Source organism: Hypanus sabinus, chromosome 3 (genome assembly GCF_030144855.1).
Source record: "Hypanus sabinus isolate sHypSab1 chromosome 3, sHypSab1.hap1, whole genome shotgun sequence".
NCBI classification, from domain to species: domain Eukaryota; kingdom Metazoa; phylum Chordata; class Chondrichthyes; order Myliobatiformes; family Dasyatidae; genus Hypanus; species Hypanus sabinus.
Genome location: NC_082708.1, coordinates 57,371,017 through 57,392,344, shown reverse-complemented (window position 1 = coordinate 57,392,344; position 21,328 = coordinate 57,371,017). Strand labels below are relative to the sequence as shown.

The following is a 21,328-nucleotide window of genomic DNA, read 5'->3' as shown; positions in this document are numbered from 1 at the left end:
ATCCAGACCTTCCTGTCACAGGTCACTTTAATTCTTTAGCCATTTCTAGTTTCTTGCACTTTGGCTTCCTGCATTGTTTAATTGATGACAACATAAGCTTGAAAAAGAGCACTTTTATCTTTCTTCTGGGTATTTTGAAGCACTTGGGGCTTAATTTTAAATTTGACAATTTCAGATAACCACTCAATCTTCTTTCTCCCTCCTTAATTGTTCAATTGAGTTATTCTTTCTTTTCTATCTTCAGCTATTAATGCTTAAAGTACTTCCTACTTTGGTAACATTAATCTGCATCCTATAACAGACATTCCCCCGTTTTCTCTATCCCTGTCTCTCTCTATAACTTAACAGACCTGTTTTTTTCACTTTATGAATTCAGAGTCTTTGACCTTAAATATCAATGTTCTTTCTCCATTCTGGTGCCACCTCACCAGTAGATGGCTTCTAGCATCCTCATATTGTTGTAATCATTATTGGCATTGGGAAACATTCCAATATATCAATAAGACAGCAATAGCAAGTATTAACTAAGTATATAACCACCATATCTGTTCAGCAGATTAAATAAAATGCATTGTAACTACAGTAGGTGCTGTTGGAGTCAAGAAGCAAAGCATGATGATTAAATAGAGGAAGACTGAAGCAGAATATATTGATATAAGTTTCAAATGCCGAAGTTCAACATTAGATGTAATGGATCATAATTACATCTCCAAGTAGTTCCCAGAATAATAAGGAAATTCATGGCTTTATTTTTAGAACAAGGTCATTCCTGGCAAAGTACACCACCAGTTATGTGAATGCCCCGCAGTCAAAATAAAGAACAAAATTGGAGCATTGAGTGACGGGATGAGCTAACTTAGAAGGCTGCTATATCAAAGAGAAAAGACAGTGTCAATGTATGAAAGGAGTCTGTGTGTGTGTGTGTGTGTGTATGTGTGTGTGTGTTTTTGAGAGAGAGAGAGAGAGAGATGGAGGGGCAGGGGATGGGGTGAGAGTGAGAGATAGTATGCATTTCAAAAACATCTGTAGTTGGCAGAAAACAGAAGAAAAGAAACCCTGCCAGAGATGGACCTCCAAAGTTCTGTGAAAATTGTTTCAAGTAATGTTACTTTGTTTTTGTTGTAATTTATCTCATATTTAAAACTCATGTGCATGAACTTGAGGGGTTTGTTGTATCATAACAAATCTTCTCTGTTTAATGGAACTGAATTTTGAAAGTAAATTAAGTTAGAATTTCTGGAAGCTTACAGGAGTGACTCAGTTGTAACCTGATTAACAAGTAAAACCAGGCATAATGTTTGAAAAACAATGTAATAAAAAGAATCCAGCTCAAGCTTATTTGAAAGTTTGTCTGATTGGCTACCTAGGCATTCCCAGGATCATAGCTGATTGCTTTGATATCTACATAGGTGGCATGTTGGTTCAGTGACTGACAATATCCCTTCAACTAAATTGAGATGCTGACTGTAGATGCTGGGGCAGGGGTGCAGGGTGTATCCTTGGGTAGAAAATAATGAGAAGAGGAGCATGTAAGTTGCAGATAGCAAGGGGGCAATGGAATTGATTGCAGCAAAATGAAGAAGGAGAAGGTGGAGGCTAGATAGGGCAGTGAGTTTGCTAATGTGCACTGGCGTATGTTATGCACAGTAGGATAATGAGATTACCCCTTCTTGTGACCGTGAAATTCAAATGGGAATAAAGACGTGGTGCAGAAGCAGACACAAAATCTGCAGATGCTGGAAATTCAAGCAACACACACAAAATGCTGTTGGAACACAGCAGACCAGGCAGCATCTATAGGAGAAGCACTGTCGATGTTTCGGGCCGAGACCCTTCATCAGGATGTCAGCCTGGTGTCTGGTAACAATATTCTCTCTCTGTCGCTAAAATATTCACAGGGAGCTTTTAGAGATCTCCAGCACTCCAAAGGACAGGTGAATAACGGCAGAAGCAAACCATTATTCAAAAATTTGTGGATTTCTGCAGCTGTGGTGTAGTGACTAGTGGGGACTCTTGAGTTGAATGCAGTCGAGAATTTAAAAAAGCTGGCAGAATTTGTGCCTGCTCCAGTCACCTTCCTTCCATGCTAAGCGTGATAGCGTTTTGGGTTGCTGACACTTTTCAGATATGAAAGCTGCATGGTAAATCAGTAACCAGTGCTGTTCTATAGGGATCTTGTTCAGGGACCCCTGCTTTCCGATTTTTATCAATGACTTGGATGAGGAAGTGGAAGGGTAGGTCAGTATGCTTGTAGATGACATGAAGGCTGGTTGAGTTCCAGATAGTGTAGAAAATTGTCGTAGAACGCAACAGGACTTTGACAGGATGCACAGGGCTGGACTGAGACGTGGCATAAGTTTAGGGTGATTGGAGGGAAATATAAGGGTGATGTCAGAGGTAAATATTTTACACAGAGAGTGGTGGCTGTGTGGAGGCAGATACATTAAGGACATTTCAGAAACTCCTAGAAAGGCACATGGGTGATAGCAATATGGAGGGCCTTGTGGAAGAGAAGGTTTAGATTAATCTTAGAGTAGGTTAAAAGGTCAGCACAATGTCATGGCCTAAAGGCCTGTACAGTGCCGAATATTCAATGTTCTGTCACAAACAAGAGAAAATCTGCAGGTGCTGGAAATCCGAGCAACACACAAAAAATGCTGGAGGAACTCAACAGGCCAGGCAGCGTCTGTGGAAGAAAGTGGAGTTGAAGTTTCGGGCCAAAACCTTTTTGCAGACTGGAGATAAAAAGCTGAGGAGTAGGTTTGAAAGGTGGGGGTAGGGAAAGGAGAAACACCAGGGGGAGGGATGAAGCAAAGAGCTAGGATGTTGATTGGAGAAAGAAACAGAAGGCCATGGAAGAAAGAAGAATTGGGGGTGGGGGAGGAGGACCAGAGGGAGGCGAAGGGCGGGCAAGGAGATAACATGAGAGTGGCATAAAGGGATATAAAATGGTGAGAGGAGGGCTGAATATTACTGGAAAGTTGAGAAAATCGATATTTATGCCATCAGGTTGGAGGCTACCCAAACAGAATATAAGGTGTTCCTTAACCTAAGTGTGGCCTTATCCTGACATTGGATGGGGCCTTGGATAGATATATTGGAATGGGAATGGGAAGTGGAATTAAAATGGGTGGCCACTGGGAGATCCTGCTTGTTCTGGCAGACAGAGCGTAGATGTTCAGCGAACAAGTCTCCCAATCTACGTTGGGTTGCACTGATATACAAGAGGCCACACCGGGAGCACCGAAGACAGTATATGATCCCAAAAGAGTCAAAGGTGAAACGGCTTCTCACCTGGAAGGATTATTTGAAGCCCTGAATGGTAGTGAGGGAGGAGGTGAAGGAGCAGGTGAAGCTCTTCTTCAGCTTGCAAGGATGTGTTAGGAGGGAGAGCAGTGGGGAGGGACGAATGGACAAGGGAATTCCATAGGGAGCAATCCCTTTGACAAGCAGAAATTGGGGGGGGGGGGGGGTTGGTGGGATCCAGGAGGTGATGGAGATAGCCTCCTTTTTCAAAGAAAGGGGCTTCCCTTCATCCACCATCAACGCTGCCCTCAAACCACATCTCTTCCATTTCACACATGTCTGCTCTTACCCCATCCTCCCACCATGCTACCAGAGATAGGGTTCCTGTTGTCCTCACCTACCACCCCACCAGCCTGTGCATCCAGCACATAATTCTCTGAAACTTTCACCACCCCCAACTCGATCCCCCCACCAAACATATCTTTCTTCCCCCCCAATTTCTGCTTGCTGAAGGGATCACTCCCTAGGTGACTCCCTTGTCCATTCGTCCCTCCTCATTGATCTCCCTCCTGGCATTCATCCTTGCAAGCAAAACAAGTGCTTCACCTGCCCCTAAACCTCCTCCCTCACTACCATTCAGGGCCCCAAATAGTCATTCCAGGTGAGGCGACACTTTACCTGTGAGTCTATAGGGATCATATACTGTGTTTGGTGCTCCCGGTGTGGCTTCTTTTATATTGGTGAGACCGCTTCGCCGAACAAGCGGGATCTCCCAGTGGCCACCCATTTTAATTCCGCTTCCCATGATGTTTTTACTGTTGAAGGCAAGCAAGCCATATATTGCCTTCTCAACCTTGCTTAACTTTGTTGTTACTTCCAGGGAACAATGTATTCTTAGCCCCAGGTCTCTCTTTTTAACCACAATCCCCAAGGCCCTGCTATTCACTGTATGTCCTAGCCTGATGTAACTTCCCAGAATGCATCATTTCACCCCGTTTGAGTTAAATTCAATTTGCCATTCCTTTACCCACTTTCCCAGTTGATTAGTATTCTGTTGTTACCTTAAATCCTTTGTCAGTGTCCACTACCTCCTGCAAATCATTAAAATATATGACAAAGAACAGGACCCAGCAACATTCCCTGCAGAATGTTGTCTAACCGGTACCTGCCCCTGCCTTCTACAACCAACCTAATTTTATATTAAGTTGGCTTGCTCATTCTGGATCCTATGTAATCTCATGTGTTGGACTAATCTACCATGCTGGATCTCATCAATGACATCCATGAAGATGTTTACCACCCTTCTCTCATCAGTTGTCACTTCAGAAATCTGAACCAAATTTGTAAGGCATGATTTTCACATAATTCAATGCTGTCTATTCCTGAATGGTTTATGACTTTCCAGAAAGAAATAAAGCCTACCTCTTAGAATCTCTTCCAGTAACTATCCTACCACTGATGTAAAGCTCACCAGCCTTTAGTTGCTTTGGTGAAGGTTGGTAGGCATCTTCATGAACTTTTGCAAGGTCTTTGATGAGGTCCAGCATGATAGATTGGTCCAGCATGTGAGTTTACATGGGATCCAGGATAAAAAAGCCCTTTTAAAATAAAAATTCGGCATCATCCTATTTTTAGCTATCCAATTATTCAGTTCCTCAATGTCTCTGACAAAAATCTCCTCCAGGGCCCTAGCAAGCTTTGCTTATGCATCTCACAACATCCTAGTGTATACCTAGACAGACTCTGGGGATTTATCCACCTTTGTGGTTCTAGGATTTGCATATCACGGGTAGAGAAGAAACTGGAGAGAATTCTTAGCGATAGCATTTATAAGCATTTGGAAAGCCTTGACCTAATCAGGGAGAGTCAGCGTGGCCTTGTATTGGGCATGTTGTGTCTTACTAACTTGATTGAGTTTTTGATGAGTTGATACAGATGATTGATGAAGTCAGAGCTCTAGATGTTGTCCTCATGGTTTTCGTAAGGCAATTGACAAGGTCCCTAATGGGAGGCTCATCCAGAAGATTAAGATGCATGGTGAATTGGCTGCTTGGATTCAGAACTGGTTTTACCATAGAAGACAGATGTTAATGGTTGAAGGAACTTATTTTAGCTGGGGGTCCCCAGGGATCTGTACTGGGACTTCTGCTGTTTGCGATGTATATAAATGACCTGGATGAAAATATAGATGGGTGGGTTAGTAAGTTTGCAGATGATATGAGGATTGGTAGTGTCTGGCAAGGAATACAGTGAGATTTTGATCAGTTTCAGATATGGATAGAGAGATGGCAGATGGAGTTTAACATGAAATGTGAATGCCAAATGTGAATACACAGAGAGCAATGAGTGACTGATGTGTGCGCCCTGTGGTGATAGTACTGGCACTAAATACATACCATCAACAAAGCACTTGTAGTACCATAGGAAACAACACAGTGGATTACTGTTACACCTCCATCAAGAATGCCTACTGTCCTGTTCCACACCCTGTCTTCAGATAGTCTAGTCATCTGGCTGTACTTTTACTCACTGAGTAAAGGCAGAGACAGAAGACTGAAGCATTAGTAATGAGGTCCAAGAAGGTATGGACAAGAGAAGCACAGGAACAATTACAGGACTGCTTTGAATTGGTGGACTGGACTATATTCAGGGATGCATCTTTGAATCTGCTGCAGTATGCTGCAGTTGTTACAGACATTGTTAAAACCTGTGTGGATGAGTGTGTGCCTATGAAAATTTTCTGTACATTCCCAAACCAAAAGCTGTAAATGAACTAAGATGTACATCGTCTTCTGAGGGCTGGATCTATGGCATTTCAGTCTGGTGACTCAGGTCTGTTTAAGAATGCCGGGTATGATGTGTGGAGGGCTTCTTCAAGTGCAAAGTGACAATTCTGAATGCGGTTGAAGGTGAAATTGGATGCACATCAACTCTGGCAGGATTTGCAAGACATTATTTCCTACAAAGTGAAACCCAATAGCATGAATGGCAGCGATGCTTCACTATTAGATGAGCTCAATGCCTTCTTTGAAAGTAAGAATATAACTACAGATGTGAAGTTCTCTACTGCACCTGGTAACTCAGATCTCTGCCTCAGAGGTCGATGTTAGGCTATTTTTAAGGAGGGGGTACCCTCTCAAGCCCCAATGGAGTACAGGTGTCCTCCGTTTTTCGAATGTTTGCTTTATGACACCTCGCTGTTATGAAAGGCCTACTTTAGTTAACTGTTTTCGCTAACAGAAGGTGTTTTCACTGTTATGATAACATGCAGTTTGAGCTGAGCAGCCGAGCTCCTCCCCTGGAACTACATTCTAGCTGGCATTGCTTAAACATGTGCCTGTGAGCATCTGTGCTTTATGTTGATTTATTTTGTGCTTCTATTAGCAAGATGAGTTCTAAGGTATCGGAAAAGCCTAAAAGAGTGCATAAGGGTGTTACACTTAGTGTAAAACTAGACATAATTAAGCATTCGATCATGGTGAATGAAGTAAGGACATAGTGAGATTGGCTAAGGGTTTGTGGAAGTTGACAAATATGATGTTGAAGAGGTTTTGGCACCCTATGACCAAGAACTGAGAGATAAAGAGCTGATGAAGAGGAAAGGATAACAATTGAAATGGAACACAGTAGCAAATGGCCCGAAAGTGAAGATATCCAGGAACTGAATGGGAAGCAATTGTGTGAGATTTTCATTGTGATTGACAATGCTGCAATGATTGGAGAAAAGTATGACTTTAATTTTGTAAGGGTACGTAGGTTTAGGGCAGGTTTGCAGGATGGTTTGAGTGCTTACAAAGAACTGTATGATAGAAAAAATGTGCAAGGCTAAGCAGTCAAGCATACTGTCGTTTTGCAAGCCTTCCACATCAGCCACAGCAGACGATGAAACTCGACCTTCGACATCGAGGCAGGCAAACATAGAAGGTGACCTGCCTGCCCTGATGGAAACTGATGACAATGAGGTGACACCCCAGTCTCCTCTACCTCCCACCACCCCAACCTCCAACGACTCAGCCTAACACACCATCATCAGTGTCCTCACTGTCACTGTAAGTGAAACTACACTGGGCGTACATTATTTCTACTTTATGTAGGCTGTGCATTTTTATGTGTTATTTGGTAGCTTCATAGCTTAAAGGTGACTGGAAAGAGTGCTTCTGCCGGGAGCGCTTGCGGCATGTGTTTCTTCAGGGATCTCTTGTGCCGTGTGTTTTTGCTGGGAGCATGCGGCATGTGTTTCTTCTGAGATCTCTTGAGCCTTGTGCTTTTGCCGGGAGCGCTTGCATGAAATTTTCGCTGCGGTGGACAGTGCTGCAATAATTGCAGAAAAGTATTCCTACATTATATAGGCTGTATTTATTAGATCATTCCTGCTTTTACTATATGTTACTGTTATTTTAGGTTTCATATGTTATTGGTAGGTTATTTTTTGGGTCTGCGAACGCTTACAAATTATTCCCATATAAATAAATGGTAATTGCTTCTTCACTTTACGACGTTCCGGTTTATGAACCATTTCATAGGAACGCTCTACCTTCGAATAGCGGGGGAAACCTGTATCTGGTAAGGCTCGGAAAACCTGTGGTAACCAACTTACTGAGGTATTCAGGGGCATTTTCAACCTCTCACTGCTATGGTCAGAACTTCCCACCTGCTTCAAAAAGGCAACAATTATACCAGTGCCTAAGAAGAGTTGTGTGAGCTCCCTTAATGACTATAACCCAGTTGCACTCATATCTACAGTGATAAAATGCTTTGAGAGGTTCGTTATGGCTAGAATCAACTCTTGCCTCAACAAGGACCTGGACCCACTGCAATTTGCCTATTGCCACAATAGGTCTAAGGGCAGGAACAGTCTCAGTGGTTCTTCACAGGGCTTTAGATCACCTCAGCAGTGCAAACACTAATGTCAGGATGCTGTTCATCGACTATAGCTCAGCATTTAACACTATTATTCCCAAAATCCTGATTGATGTGTTACAGAACCTGGGCCTCTGTACTTCTCTGTGCAATTGGATCCTTGACTTCCTAACCGGAAGCCTCAATCTGTGTCAATTAGTGGTAATGTCTCCTCCTTGCTGACGATCGACTTTGGTGCATCTCAGGGGTGTGTGCTTATCCCACTGCTCAGCTCTCTCTATACCCGTGACTGAGTGGCTGCGTATAGCTCAAATGCCATCTATAAATTTGCTGATGATACAACCTTTGTTGGTAGATTATCAAATGGAGATGAGAGGGCATAGAGAACCGAGATATACCAGCTAGTTGAGCAGTGTTGTAGCAACAACCTTGCACTCAGTGTCAGTAGTCAGTAAGATGATTGTGGCCTCTTTCACCTCAGACGGTTGAAGAAGTTTGGTATGGGCCCCCAAATCTTAAGAACTTTCTATAGGCGCACGACTGAGAGCATCCTGACTGGCTGGTATGGGAGCTGTACTTCCCTCAATCGCAGTACTCTGCAGAGAGTGGTGCGGACAGCCCAGTGCATCTGTAGATGTGAACTTCCTACTATTCAGAACATTTACAAAGAGAGGTGTGTGAAAAGGGCTTGAAGGATCATTGGGGACCCGAGTCACCTCAACCACAAACTGTTCCAGCTGCTACCATCCGGGAAACGGTACCACAGCATAAAGTCCAGGACCAACAGGCTCCAGGACAGCCTCTTCCACCAGGCCATCAGACTGCTTAAATCATGCTGACACAGCTGTATTTCTATGTTATATTGACTGTCCTATGTGTACATACTGTTTATTATAAATTACTATAAATTGCACATTGCATATTTAGATGGAGATGTAACGTAAAGATTTTTACTCATGTATACGAAGTTGTAAAATTAGTCAGCTCCATCTTGGGTACTAGCCTCCATAGTGCTTCAAGGAGCAATGCCTCAGAAAGGTGTTGTCCATTATTAAGGACCCCCAGCACCCAGGGCATGCCCTCTTCTCATTGTTACCATCAGGAAAGAGGTACAGAAGCCTGAACGCACATACTCAACGATTCAGGAACAGCTTCTTCCCCACTGCAATGCAGTTTCTAAATGGACATTGAACCCATGAACATTAACTCACTTTTTTTAAGTATGTATTATTTCTGTTTTTGCACTATTTTAAATATATTTCATATACATACATATACTTACTGCAGTTTATTCTTTCTTTCTTTCCTTCCTTCTTTCCTTCCTTTCTTTCTTTCTCTGCTGCTAAGTTAACAAATTTCCTGACACATGCCAGTGATAATAAATCTGACTCTGATTTTGAATGTGAAGAAAATGGAGGGATATGGACGTTGTGGAGGCGTAAGATGTTAGCTTAGCTGGTCATTTGATTATTAATTTATTTGGTTCGGCACAATATTGCAGGCTGAAGGACCTGTTCATGAGCTATACTGTCCTATGTTCCAGGATATCTCAAACCTTCTCATTTGTAACGCTGATATGCTTTAGAGTAACACTATTTCTAAGCTTGAATTCACTAACTGCATTCTTTCTCTAAAATAGAAAAGAGAAGTATTAAGGCCATGCCCATTTCTTCTTGTTCTGCACATAGATTCTTGGGAATCTACTTACTCCCTACTTTTTCACTCATACTGTACCTCTAAAATATTTTAGGATTTTCCATTATCTTATCCACTACAAACATCTCAGAGTTTCATTTTGATGTCTTGATATTGCTCATAAGTGTACTCTTGCATCTTTAATACTCCTCAAGGGACTCATTTGATCCCAACTACATATACCTGATATATGCCTGCTTCATTCACTCTCAGGATCCCTCTTCAAACAAGGTTCTTTCACCTTGCCTGCCTTGTGCTTCACTCAGTAATATACAGACCCTATCCTCCTATTGGTGGTGGGGGGGGGGGAGGTTGATGCTTTGCTGCTGTTTGTGTTTGTCTTTCATTCTTTGTGGTTTTTCTTCTGTTTTGTGGATGTCTGTGAAGAGTAAGAATTTCAGGTTGAATTAGTGTATATTGAATTATTAATATTAAATGGAACCATTGAAACATTGAACTATTTCTATGTACTTCCATGACTGTCTTGAAATTAATAGAATTATTGTAATTGGTCCCAATGTGTTCTTGCCAGCCGCTTTTCCCAAGAGGAGGTTGAGTGTGATCCCATCGTTATAAGGGCAATCAATGCACCTCTTCAGAAAACCTTTCTGGACACACTTAACAAATCTGGTCCTATCTAATCCCTCAGCTCTGTAGCAGTCCTGCTTAGTATTAGGGATGTTAAAAGTGCCAACTATCACATCCCTATTATTCTTACTCATATCTGCAATTTCCCTGTGTATGTTTGTCTGTAATTCCACATTACCTTTGCAGAGCCTCTAGTATAAATCTATCAATGTGACAACTACAATTTCATTTCTAAATTCTTTTCCTATGGCCTTGCTTGAACATTCTGTGCACCCCACCACCACCAAAATATCCTCTCTAAATAATTTTTGCTGATCTGTCTAATCAATAGTGCAACTCTCCTTTCTCTCTTATTTCTTCTCCATTGCATTGGAAGCATCAATACCCAGAACACTGAAATTGTTGTCATTCTTGAACCATTGTTAACAAGTTTTATGATATTGTGACATCAAATATTCCTTAAAAGCAGGCAAATGTTTGAGCACCTAATAACAGATTTTGATTAATGATTCTAAACTTTATAAAGAGACATGACGTCTTTCTCTTGATATTTAACTTTAAAGTTCATATACAGTACGCACTCTTCAAAGAAATTTTAAACTAATGATTAACAAATTATTGCAGCCAAAGGCACACTTTCCTTTAGCCAGTACGCAGAGTTCAAAATTCAAGCTTGCAGAGGCTGTTTAAAATCAACTAAGTTCGTAGAAAGTGCTTTAATTTTTTCATAATTAACAAGCAGTTTTCATTTGATGCAATCTAAATTAAAATGATCCCATTAGTGTGTTTCGGTATGCATTCAGACATTAAGCACAGTTTAATGCAAGTACTGCAAGTCTGAGCTGGGCTTTGGATTGACTCCTCCCATATCTTCACTTAGGAGATTTTTCAGCAAAGAAGGAATCATATTTTTTTCGGGCAAAAGGAAGTACAACATCTACAAGACAGTCTCAAAGATAAGAACTTATTTCCTTCCTTTCCAAAGTTTGTAAGATCAGTTTTATGTACATAATTTTAGGGACAAATCTCTAAAATAGTCACCACTTTTCAATGAGTTCAGAGGCTATGTAAAGCTCTAGTCTTTCTTTTTAAACCTTCTTGGACAAGAACATGAAGACTTTGCTGATGTCAATTAATTATCTTCAAAGTTTTTTTGTTTCAGTTTCTTCCATTTCCTAAAAAGTAATTTTAAAGAACAGCAATGCACTGTGATTTACTGGACTGATATACAATTATGTATTCTTTGTCTCTCTGTGTGACGATGTTTGACTAGCTGACTAGTTTGAAGTTCAGCAAACTTTGAACACCAACGAATACATTAACCCTGATACAGCTTTGAGTTGATTCACAATAGGAAGGTTATACTATAACTACCAACTCTTCAAAAAACACATTCCTATTTATTGTGTAACTTGACCAGTTTATCTGGTTTGAAACAACCGCAATCAAATAACCCTTTGTCTGTGAACCAACATCCTGTGTTCTCTAGATAGTTTTTGTTTGTAAAATTGGCCTTTCAATTTCAGACTTAATTATTATTTGCAACTTACAGTAAAAACTGATGACTTGCTCCCATTTACGACAAGCTACTGTGTTTAGAAAGATGAACATGTGAAAAGATGCTCCCTGGCCCAGGAAATGAAAAACTGTCACACCCCCACTCCCCCCCCCCCCCCACTATTCTACGTGAAGATTTCTAACTCAGCTCCTCTCTATAGACCCGTTTTGAGAGTGAACTCCAGCCAATACTCGTCTTGGGAGCAAACTATCACTCCACCAACCATTCCAGTAAGTTACCATTGCTAGAAAAGCTCTCGTCAATTTAATGTTAAAAAAAATTGACTGGATACTTCCCAATATAGGTGTTTCTGTATAATTCTCTTGCTAGAGTATTCACTTCCTTAATCTCCATTGTACACATTTCTAAAGCCTCAAAGTATTGTTACAATTATCATTTTCTCATGAACGTTGAACAAAGAACAAATGTCCATACTTAAAGTCCATCTTTAAGATTTTCTTCTTCACAAACATCTCTTGCCATTTCTTTGATGCAAGTTGATCACTGTCATTGTTGCTGTTAGTTCATCAGGTGAGCTGCTAATGTTTTTCACTGAAGTGAAGTTAGATTATTTCCTTCATGGGGTGTTTGTATTGCTTTTGATGTGTTGCACAATAGTAATGAAGTTCTCCGAAAACAAGTCTAGTAAATAAGTTACCAATTGTGTATTGCTGTCTTCTTTTGCCTACGGTTTAGTAATCTCACATTTTAGTTATAAAAAATTATATTAATTAGTTACATAATTTCACAATTAAATAATAACATAGAATGTGAAACACTTATAGAGGTATGGAAGAGTGCAATTCTGTTGAGGATTTTTTCTGTACATTTGATTCTGTGCTTCCAGAAAAAAGACCTCAGAACAGCGGGATTGTTATATTCCCCCCATGCGAGTGAACACCAATTGGTTTGTTGTAACATGTCATTCTGATACTAAGCATAAGGTATGTATACGTTTCTTCCCATTTTGGTGATCCTGGACTCTGGGTATAACTGTCCAGATTTCCTCCCTTTGCTTTGTTAAGGTTTGGTTGGACCTGATTGAGAAGAAGTGACACATCTTCCCAACTTTTGCGTTTTTCCAGAGAAGTTTAATTGAGCAAAGGATACCAAGTCTGTTCTGTCAGGCTCTGGGAATTTTTTCACCTGATGATACAGATTGTTCTGGTAACATTAAATCTAAAACAAATTCCAGTATTGGTGATCCTGCTTCTTGCATTTTAGGAGCACCACAAATGTAATATATATTTATACCCAAATAGTAAGTAAAACACATTCTAATAGCTCTACCTTGTAACAATAATTCTTTGTAGACCTTGAAGGCTCTAGGATTAGATCACTGTTTCCAAAGAAGTCATAACAGAATAGGTTAAAATGTTATCAGCAGTATAGCATTGCCCAGAGATTTTCACCTTCTTTCTGGTACAGCTTTTAACATTGCATAACATAACACACAGGATATAATAAGACAGGTTGGTTTGAATATCAAAGGTGTAAACCATGAAAGTACAATCATTAACAGTGAACAACATACTTACGAAGTAAATTATTTAATGTCTTAAGAACAATATTATATAAAAAGTTACCTTTGTTAAAAAGCAAATATATAATATCCAAATAGGTGAGTGAAAAAATTTGTTGACTTATCTTCCCATATTAGACGGACACATCCCGACTCCCCTCAATTTGAGGCGAGAAACACGCAGACTTGTGCGCATCGTTAGTGACAAGGACTAGGAGAAGGACAGGAGCAAGGATAACATGATTCCGGCAGTCCCTGCTCTTCATTCTTGCTGTGTTGAAGGTGAACCAAAGGAATAGGTAAAAGGCGAGTATGAGGTAAGAGAGAGCGAAGCAGTCATATGAAAGATAATCCATTGTAGTGCTGGTTAGGTAACAGAGTTAAGAGGGTTTTAGGAGTGGAAATGCTACACAAGAGCAGAAGTCACCAAACATCTGTCTTTGCAAGCTTCAATGCTCAACAGAAGGAGCACTAAGAAGTATTCATTGCAATGGCTGGGGAATTTTCCTTTGAAACATTGCAGAAACAAACTGAAACCCAATTTATAATAATTGCAATCCACCTAGTAACTCTTCACTACTCAATAGGAAATAGACAATAGGTGCAGGAGTAGGCCATTTGGCCCTTCGAGCTAGCACCACCATTCAATGTGATCATGGCTGATCATCCACAATCAGTACCCCATTCCTGCCTTCTCCCCATATCCCTTGACTCCGCTATCTTTAAGAGCTCTATCTAAATCTTTCTTGAAAACATCCAGAGAATTGGCCTCCACTGCCTTCTGAGGCAGAGCATTCCATAGATCCACAACTCCCTGGGTGAAAAAGTTTTTCCTGAACTCTGTTCTAAATGTCCTACCCCTTATTCTTAAACTATGGCCTCTGGTTCTGCACTCCCCCAACTTCGGGAACATGTTTCCTGCCTCTAGCATGTCCAATCCCTTAATAGTCTTATATGTTTCAATCAGATCCCCTTTCATCCTTCTAAATTCCAGTGTATACAAGCCCAGTCGCTCCAATCTTTCAACATCTGACAGTCCCGCCATCCCGGAAATCAACCTCATGAACCTACGCTGCACTCCCTCAATAGTAAAAATGTCCTTCCTCAAATTTGGAGACCAAAATTGAACACAATACTCCAGGTGTGTTCTCACCAGGGCCCTGTATAACTGCAGAAGGACCTCTTTGCTCCTATACTCAACTCCCCTTGTTATGAAGGCCAACATGCCGTTACCTTTCTTCTCTGCTTGCTGTACCTGCATGCTTACTTTCAGTGACTGATGAGCAAGGATACCTAGATCTCATTCTACTTCCCCTTTCCCTAACTTGACACCATTCAGATAGTAACCTGCCCTCCTGTTCTTGCCACCAAAGTGGATAACCTCACATTTATCCACGTTAAACTGCATCTGCCATGCATTTGCCCACTCACCCAACTTGTCCAAGTCACCCTGTATTCTCCTAACATCCTCCTCATATTTCACACTGCCACCTAGCTTTGTGTCATCTGGAAATTTGCTAATGTTACTTTTAATCCCTTCATCTAAATCATTAATGTATATTGTAAATAGCTGCGGTCCCAGCACCGAGCCTTGCGATACCCCACTAGTCACTGCCTGCCATTCTGAAAAGGACCCGTTAATCCGTACTCTTTGTTTCCTGTCTGCCAACCAATTTTCTATCCATGTTAGTACCCTACCCACAATACCATGTGCTCTAATTTTGCCCACTAATCTCCTATGTGGGACCTTATCAAAGGCTTTCTGAAAGTCCAGGTACACGACATCCACTGGCTCTCCCTTGTCCATTTTCATAGTTACATCCTCAAAAAATTTCAAAAGCTTAGTCAAGCATGATTTCCCCTTCATAAATTCATGCTGACTTCGACTGATCCTGTTACTGCTATCCAAATGTGCTGCTATTTCATCTTTTATAATTGACTCTTGCATCTTCCCCACCACTGATGTTAGGCTAACTGGTCTATAATTCCCTGTTTTCTCTCTCCCTCCTTTCTTAAAAAGTGGGAGGGATAACATTAGCTACCTTCCAATCCTCAGGAACTGATCCTGAATCTATAGAACATTGGATAATGATTACCAATGCATCCATGATTTCTAGAGCCACCTCCTTAAGTACCCTGGGATGCAGACCATCAGGCCCTGAGGACTTATCAGCCTTCAGTCCCATCTGTCTACCGAACACCATTTTCTGCCTAATGTAAATTTCCTTCAGTTCTTCTGTTACCCTAGGTCCTCTGGCTACTATTATATCTGGGAGATTGTCTGTGTCTTCCCTAGTGAAGACAGATCCAAAGTACCTGTTCAACTCGTCTGCCATTTCCCTGTTCCCCATAATAAATTTACCTGTTTCTGCCTTCAGGGACCCAACTTTGATCTTAACTAATTTTTTCCTCTTCACATACCTAAAGATGCTTTTACTATCCTCCTTTATATTCTTGTCTAGCTTACCTTCGTACCTCATCTTTTCTCCCTGTATTGCCTTTTTAGTTATCTTCTGTTGCTCTTTAAAAGTTTCCCAATCCTCTGGCTTACCACTCATCTTTGCTATGTTATACTTTTATTTTTATACTGTCCTTGACTTCCCTTGTTAGCCACGGTCACTCCCTACACCCCTTATAATCTTTCTTCTTCATTGGAATGAACTGATCCTGCACCTTCTGTATTATTCCCAGAAATACCTGCCATTGTTGTTCCATTGTCACCCCTGCTAGGGTATCCTTCCAGTCAACTTTGGCTAGTTCCTCCCTCATGGCTCCATAGTCCCCTTTGTTCAACAGTAGTACTGACACTTCCGATTTTCTCTTCTCCCTCTCAAATTGTAGATGAAAACTTATCATATTATGGTCACTACTTCCTAATGGCTTCTTTACCTTAAGTTCCCTTATCAAATCTGGTTCATTACACAACACTAGATCCAGAGTTGTCTTCTCCCTGGTAGGATCCAGTACAAGCTGCTCTAAGAATCCATCTCTGAGGCACTCCACAACCTCCCTTTCTTAGGGTCCAGTACCAACCTCATTTTCCCAGTCTACCTGCATGTTGAAATCCCCCATTACAACAGTAACATTACCTTTGCGACATGCTAATTTTAGCTCTTGATTCAACTTTCACCCTACATCCAGGCTACTATTTTATATACTCCTTATATAAAAGGGAGTCTGCTGTTTCCTGCAGATTTGGCTTTCCTCTATGGTCGGGAATATGCAACTGTTTGTGATGTGGGAAAGGATTTAATCCTTATTTGGCTGGTTCAATATCATCCATCCCTCCAGTGGTTAGGATGTTACAGTAGGTAGACACTGTGCATTAAAAAAAAGGAATAACATTCTTGTGTACTCCTATTTTTACAATTGGCATATTGTTTATGGAAATTTGCACTTCAGGGACAAGTGTAGCCCACTTTTGGCCTCTAGTGTTGATCAGATTTACCAGGCCTTGCTTTCTTTCCTGATTCACCTTGCTACTGGATTGTGGGTAGAATGGAGTGCTGTACTCTACCTGTACAGCTGTTTGTCACACACAGCCGAAAAGCCTTTAATAATAAAGGAAGACCCTCAGTCAGCATGTTTGCAAGCAGGGTTACCAGCAAATGGGAAAATGGAGTCTTGCAGCTTCACTGCAAGAAGCTGAGAGGGCGAACCATACAAAGATCAGCTATCAGAAGAATATTCCTATTGGATTTCTGGTAAAGTCAGAATGGGATGCCAGAAACAGGCCGGTATAATCAATGTGCCAAACCTGCATTGATGTAGTTTGTTTTGTTTGTCTTATAGAAGATCATCTTGTGACTACTCCTTTATTATAGGTCAGACATTCTTACAATTTGGAACAAGTTTCTTACAATCCCTCATGATGTAAGGTCACCAGTATAAAATAGCTACTTTCACATGAGTGGCTTGTCTAACATCATTATTGTGTCTGATTCCTTGGTAGGCTTCTTGAATCAATGTTCCTTGCTAATGATTAGGAAGTATTTGCTTCCTAGTTTTTTAGGACATCATATCTAAACCATTAACTTCGTATTTGTACCATGTTGGAAAGTCTTTGGGATTGGGTTTAGTAGTATCTAGGAGAATTTTTAAAACATCATACTGGCTATTGTTAAATTTATTGCATTCCTATCATAATTAGTGTTAGTACATATCAAGACTGGTTCTGTTGTATTTACTTGCTTTAGACATAATTTTAGGGATTTAGCTTCTGCAGATTGAGCTGTAAGGAAACTTGTGGTTCCAATTCAGTGTCCTGTTTTAAAAAAAAAAATCCTCTTATAATCCCTGCTCTTGCCTGCAATTGAATGGATCCATCTTTCAGGAGCTTCACTGTAGACCCATATACTGTAAGTACCATATTTGGGAATAGTGTTCTAGAGAATACTGTGCTACATTGGAATTTGGAGAAGATAGTTCTGCATCATCCATGAAAGGTAAGACATGGACGTCATAGCTCTCAGGTTTGTATTCCCACTCTAAGGTGTCATCTTGTAAAAGTATTTGCCACTTCCTATATCTAGTTTGCTAGCTCTCTCTTCATCTGCTGGTAATTTTCTGTCATTTTTCAAAGCCGCAAGCTCTGTTGGTATAATGAATGCTTTGTGCCCTGGCAGTGCTGCAATAATTGTGTGGTATACCATAATAACACATTGTTGTGAGGCAGTAAATTTCTGTTCTGCTGAGGTGAAACTATATGAGGCATAGTGTATGAGGGCTTGTGTTCCTTCTCCCTCATTATAGTAGATGGCCACAGCGGTTTTTTGGAGAAATACGAATTTGCAGAAGTTCTTGTTAGGTAACCTGCAGGAGGTCTATTTCTTGCTGAATTGCATTCATCAATTCCTCTAGTGCCTCTGAATTTTCAGGGGTAAAAGTGAAGATTTTTCACTTTTTGGTGTATATCTTTCATATAATGGATTTGCTAAATGAGCATATAAAGGTATGAAAATTCAAACATAATTCTATAGGCCTAGGATTGATTGTAAGTCTTTTAGGGTCTTTAGATATCCTACATGAGTGACTTATTGTCTAAATTCAGAATTTAAACCCTGTCTCTGATTTAATAATTGGCATGCCTAGGAAATTTACTTCTCAGCAACAGAGTTGAGATTTTTAAATGTTTATTACATAGCCTCTCTCTCTCTCAAGCTTTCAAGAATTGGGTGTGACTAAAAGCCATTGGGCAAAGCAATGTAAGATTTATACTTTTTAAGAGTTAATTCTTCCAGCATTTGTTATACTGCCTGTTGCAGGGCTGAATTAGGTGCTGTGTGTTTATTCAGGCCAATGTAGTTGATGATGAGTTGCCATCGTCCATCGGGCTTTGCTATGCCGAATGTGAGCAAATTAGATTGAGAATATTCTTTTATCAAAACCCCTTGTATATAAAGGGAGTTCACAGTTTCCTGCAGATTTGGCTTTCCTCTATTGTTGGGAATATGCAACTGTTTGTGATTTGGGAAAGGATTTAATCCTTATTTGGTTGGTTCAATATCCACCATTCCTCAGTGGTTAGGATGTTGCAGCAGGTTATCATAATATTTGTATAAAATATTTTTGAATTTCACTCTGGTCATTTTACCCTGACTGCAATCTAGCTCTTTCTGAATATGTATGTCTCTTTCATCTGGTGCAGTTGCAACTGTTGTTGGTTTAATTGTATGAAACCAATAGGAAACATTTGGTGTTGCTGCTAGTACAAGCTGGGGAAAGGTGGTGTAAAGACTTTATGGCTATTTCTATTCTTTGTTTAATCCTGAATACCTGTACAAGAACATTATAAATTGTGTACTCTACCTTATACCCTGTATGCTTACAATTTTAATTTTCTAAGTCGCTCCCCTAGTTGATGACCTTAAATAATATCAGCATTTAATGTTGAAATATCTGCACCTGTAACAAAACACAGTGTTGAATTTTGCCAAAAATGTGAGCTTTGACATATGGAAAGGCAAGACTGGGTTTGTCTGTTCTATTTGTCAGATGGAGCATTTGAATAGAATTGCTGCTGGAATTCTGTACAATTCCTGTTACATTAATATTGGTCTTCTGCTTCTTCACATTTTATTCACCCTGAACTGCAGGGGAGGGAGTGGACATTTGGGATGGGCCCTGTGCCATTTTCTATTCAGAGAGTGTAGGATGAAGCAGGCCTAGTGGTGTGTGCTCAGTTTCATACTGCTCCCCATAATATCTCTAAATGTTCCTTCTGTCTTGGAAGGAGTAGCTTAGTGTAAGACTTTTTATCTCAAAGAAAGGAGGTGGAGCTAAAAGCCATAGCCTGTGCCTGGTGTATAGCCATCTATGCTATGGGTGAAGGCAGGTGGTCTCCAGGAAACTTACTTGGTTTGTTGATTATGTCTTCCATGCTGAGGGGCAAGGTGTAGGAGAATGCTGTGAATATGATCGAGCTGAGGAATGAGGTTGGCTTGATGGCTTTGTTTCCAACTCTACATTCCCTTTAGAGGGAAAAGGGGGACCTCTGTGCCAGCATCTCATTGCCATTATGTGGCAAAAAGAAGCAATCCAGCAAATTGTTCATGATGTTGGAGTTAAATAAAGACAATCCCACTCATGGTGGAAAGGGTTTCACTAGGATAAAGGGATAACATATAAAGTGAACTAGGTCCCAGTCTGCCATTGCTATTTGTTCTCTGATCTTATCAACTGTTAACAAACCCTGGCTTTTGACTATTTTATTCAGTCCATCAAGCCCTAGCCACCATTGAGCACATCTACATGGAGTGCTGTCACAGAAAAGCAGCATCTGTCATCAAGGACCCTACCATCCAGGCCACGCTCCCTTCTCACTACTGCTATCAGGAAGAAGAAACAGGAGGTTCAGGACCCACACCACCAGGTTCAGGAGCAATTGTTACCTTCAACCATCAGGGTAATTTCACTCACTTATGTATGTATTTATTCAGTTGCTTGTTTGCTTGTTTGTTTGTTTCTTTATTTATTCTTTTCTTTTGTATTAACAGTTTGTTGTGTTTTGCACATTGGTTGTTGTCTGTCCTGTTGAGTGTGGTCTTTCTTTGATGCTGTTCTGTCTCTCAAATTTACTGTGTCCTTGCATGGAAATGAATCTTGGGGTTGTATATGGTGACATTTATGTACATTAGTAATAAATTCACTTTGAACTTTGAATTTTGAGATTTGAATACAGTACTAAGTGTTGGAGCCAATTAAAAAGTTCAAGGTGTCGGGTCCGGTGTTTGTTCAGCTTGCTTTCTACAAGATTTACTCATCTTTGTGCTGACCTGAGGCTGTGGCCAGCAACTAGTGGGCTGCTGGATCTACTACAATGATAACTGGCTTCGTGGCTGTGGACTCACTTTCATGAAGTTCAGTTCTGAATGTTATTTGCTTACTTCTATTGTTTGCACAATTTGTTTTTTTTCTGTAAATTGGGTGTTTGACAGTCTTCTTTTTAATGGGTTCTTTTGTATTTCTTTGCCTGTTAGAAGACGAATCTCAAAGTTGTATATAGTATACATACTTTGGTAATAAACATACTTCACACTTTGAACTCTGATGTCTCCACCATTTATTTGTTTATAAACCCACACATATGTCTGATATGAATTTCCACACTGGTGTGGAGGTGGTATGAGAAATAGAATTCATAAGAATTGCTGAATATGTTGGGGAGTCTGTCTGGCCTAGAAGGCCACTAACTTTCCAGCATTCTAAAGTAGCCACTTCAGAATTCCTTCAGCATCAGCTAGAGGAATGGCACATATTGCCTGCAAACTCTAAATAGTCAAAGGTCCAAATACTTAATAGGAAGTTTGTACTGAGGAAGCTACAGCAGCTCCCTGTACAGGAACAGGTCGCGGTATTCT

At 40.5% G+C, this 21,328-nt stretch overlaps 1 protein-coding gene across 1 annotated transcript in view; it reads left to right on the top strand.

The window, feature by feature from the left end:
- The first annotated feature begins 12,082 nt into the window (after nucleotides 1-12,082).
- LOC132391342 (transmembrane protein 182-like) overlaps nucleotides 12,083-21,328 on the top strand; it is an 84,779-nt gene continuing 75,533 nt past the window's right edge. The window contains exons 1-3 of the mRNA XM_059964401.1: nucleotides 12,083-12,177; nucleotides 12,795-12,891; nucleotides 13,608-13,786. Of these exons, the coding sequence (XP_059820384.1) occupies nucleotides 13,782-13,786 (5 nt within the window). The 5' untranslated portion in view covers nucleotides 12,083-12,177; nucleotides 12,795-12,891; nucleotides 13,608-13,781. The remainder of the gene's footprint in view (nucleotides 12,178-12,794; nucleotides 12,892-13,607; nucleotides 13,787-21,328) is intronic.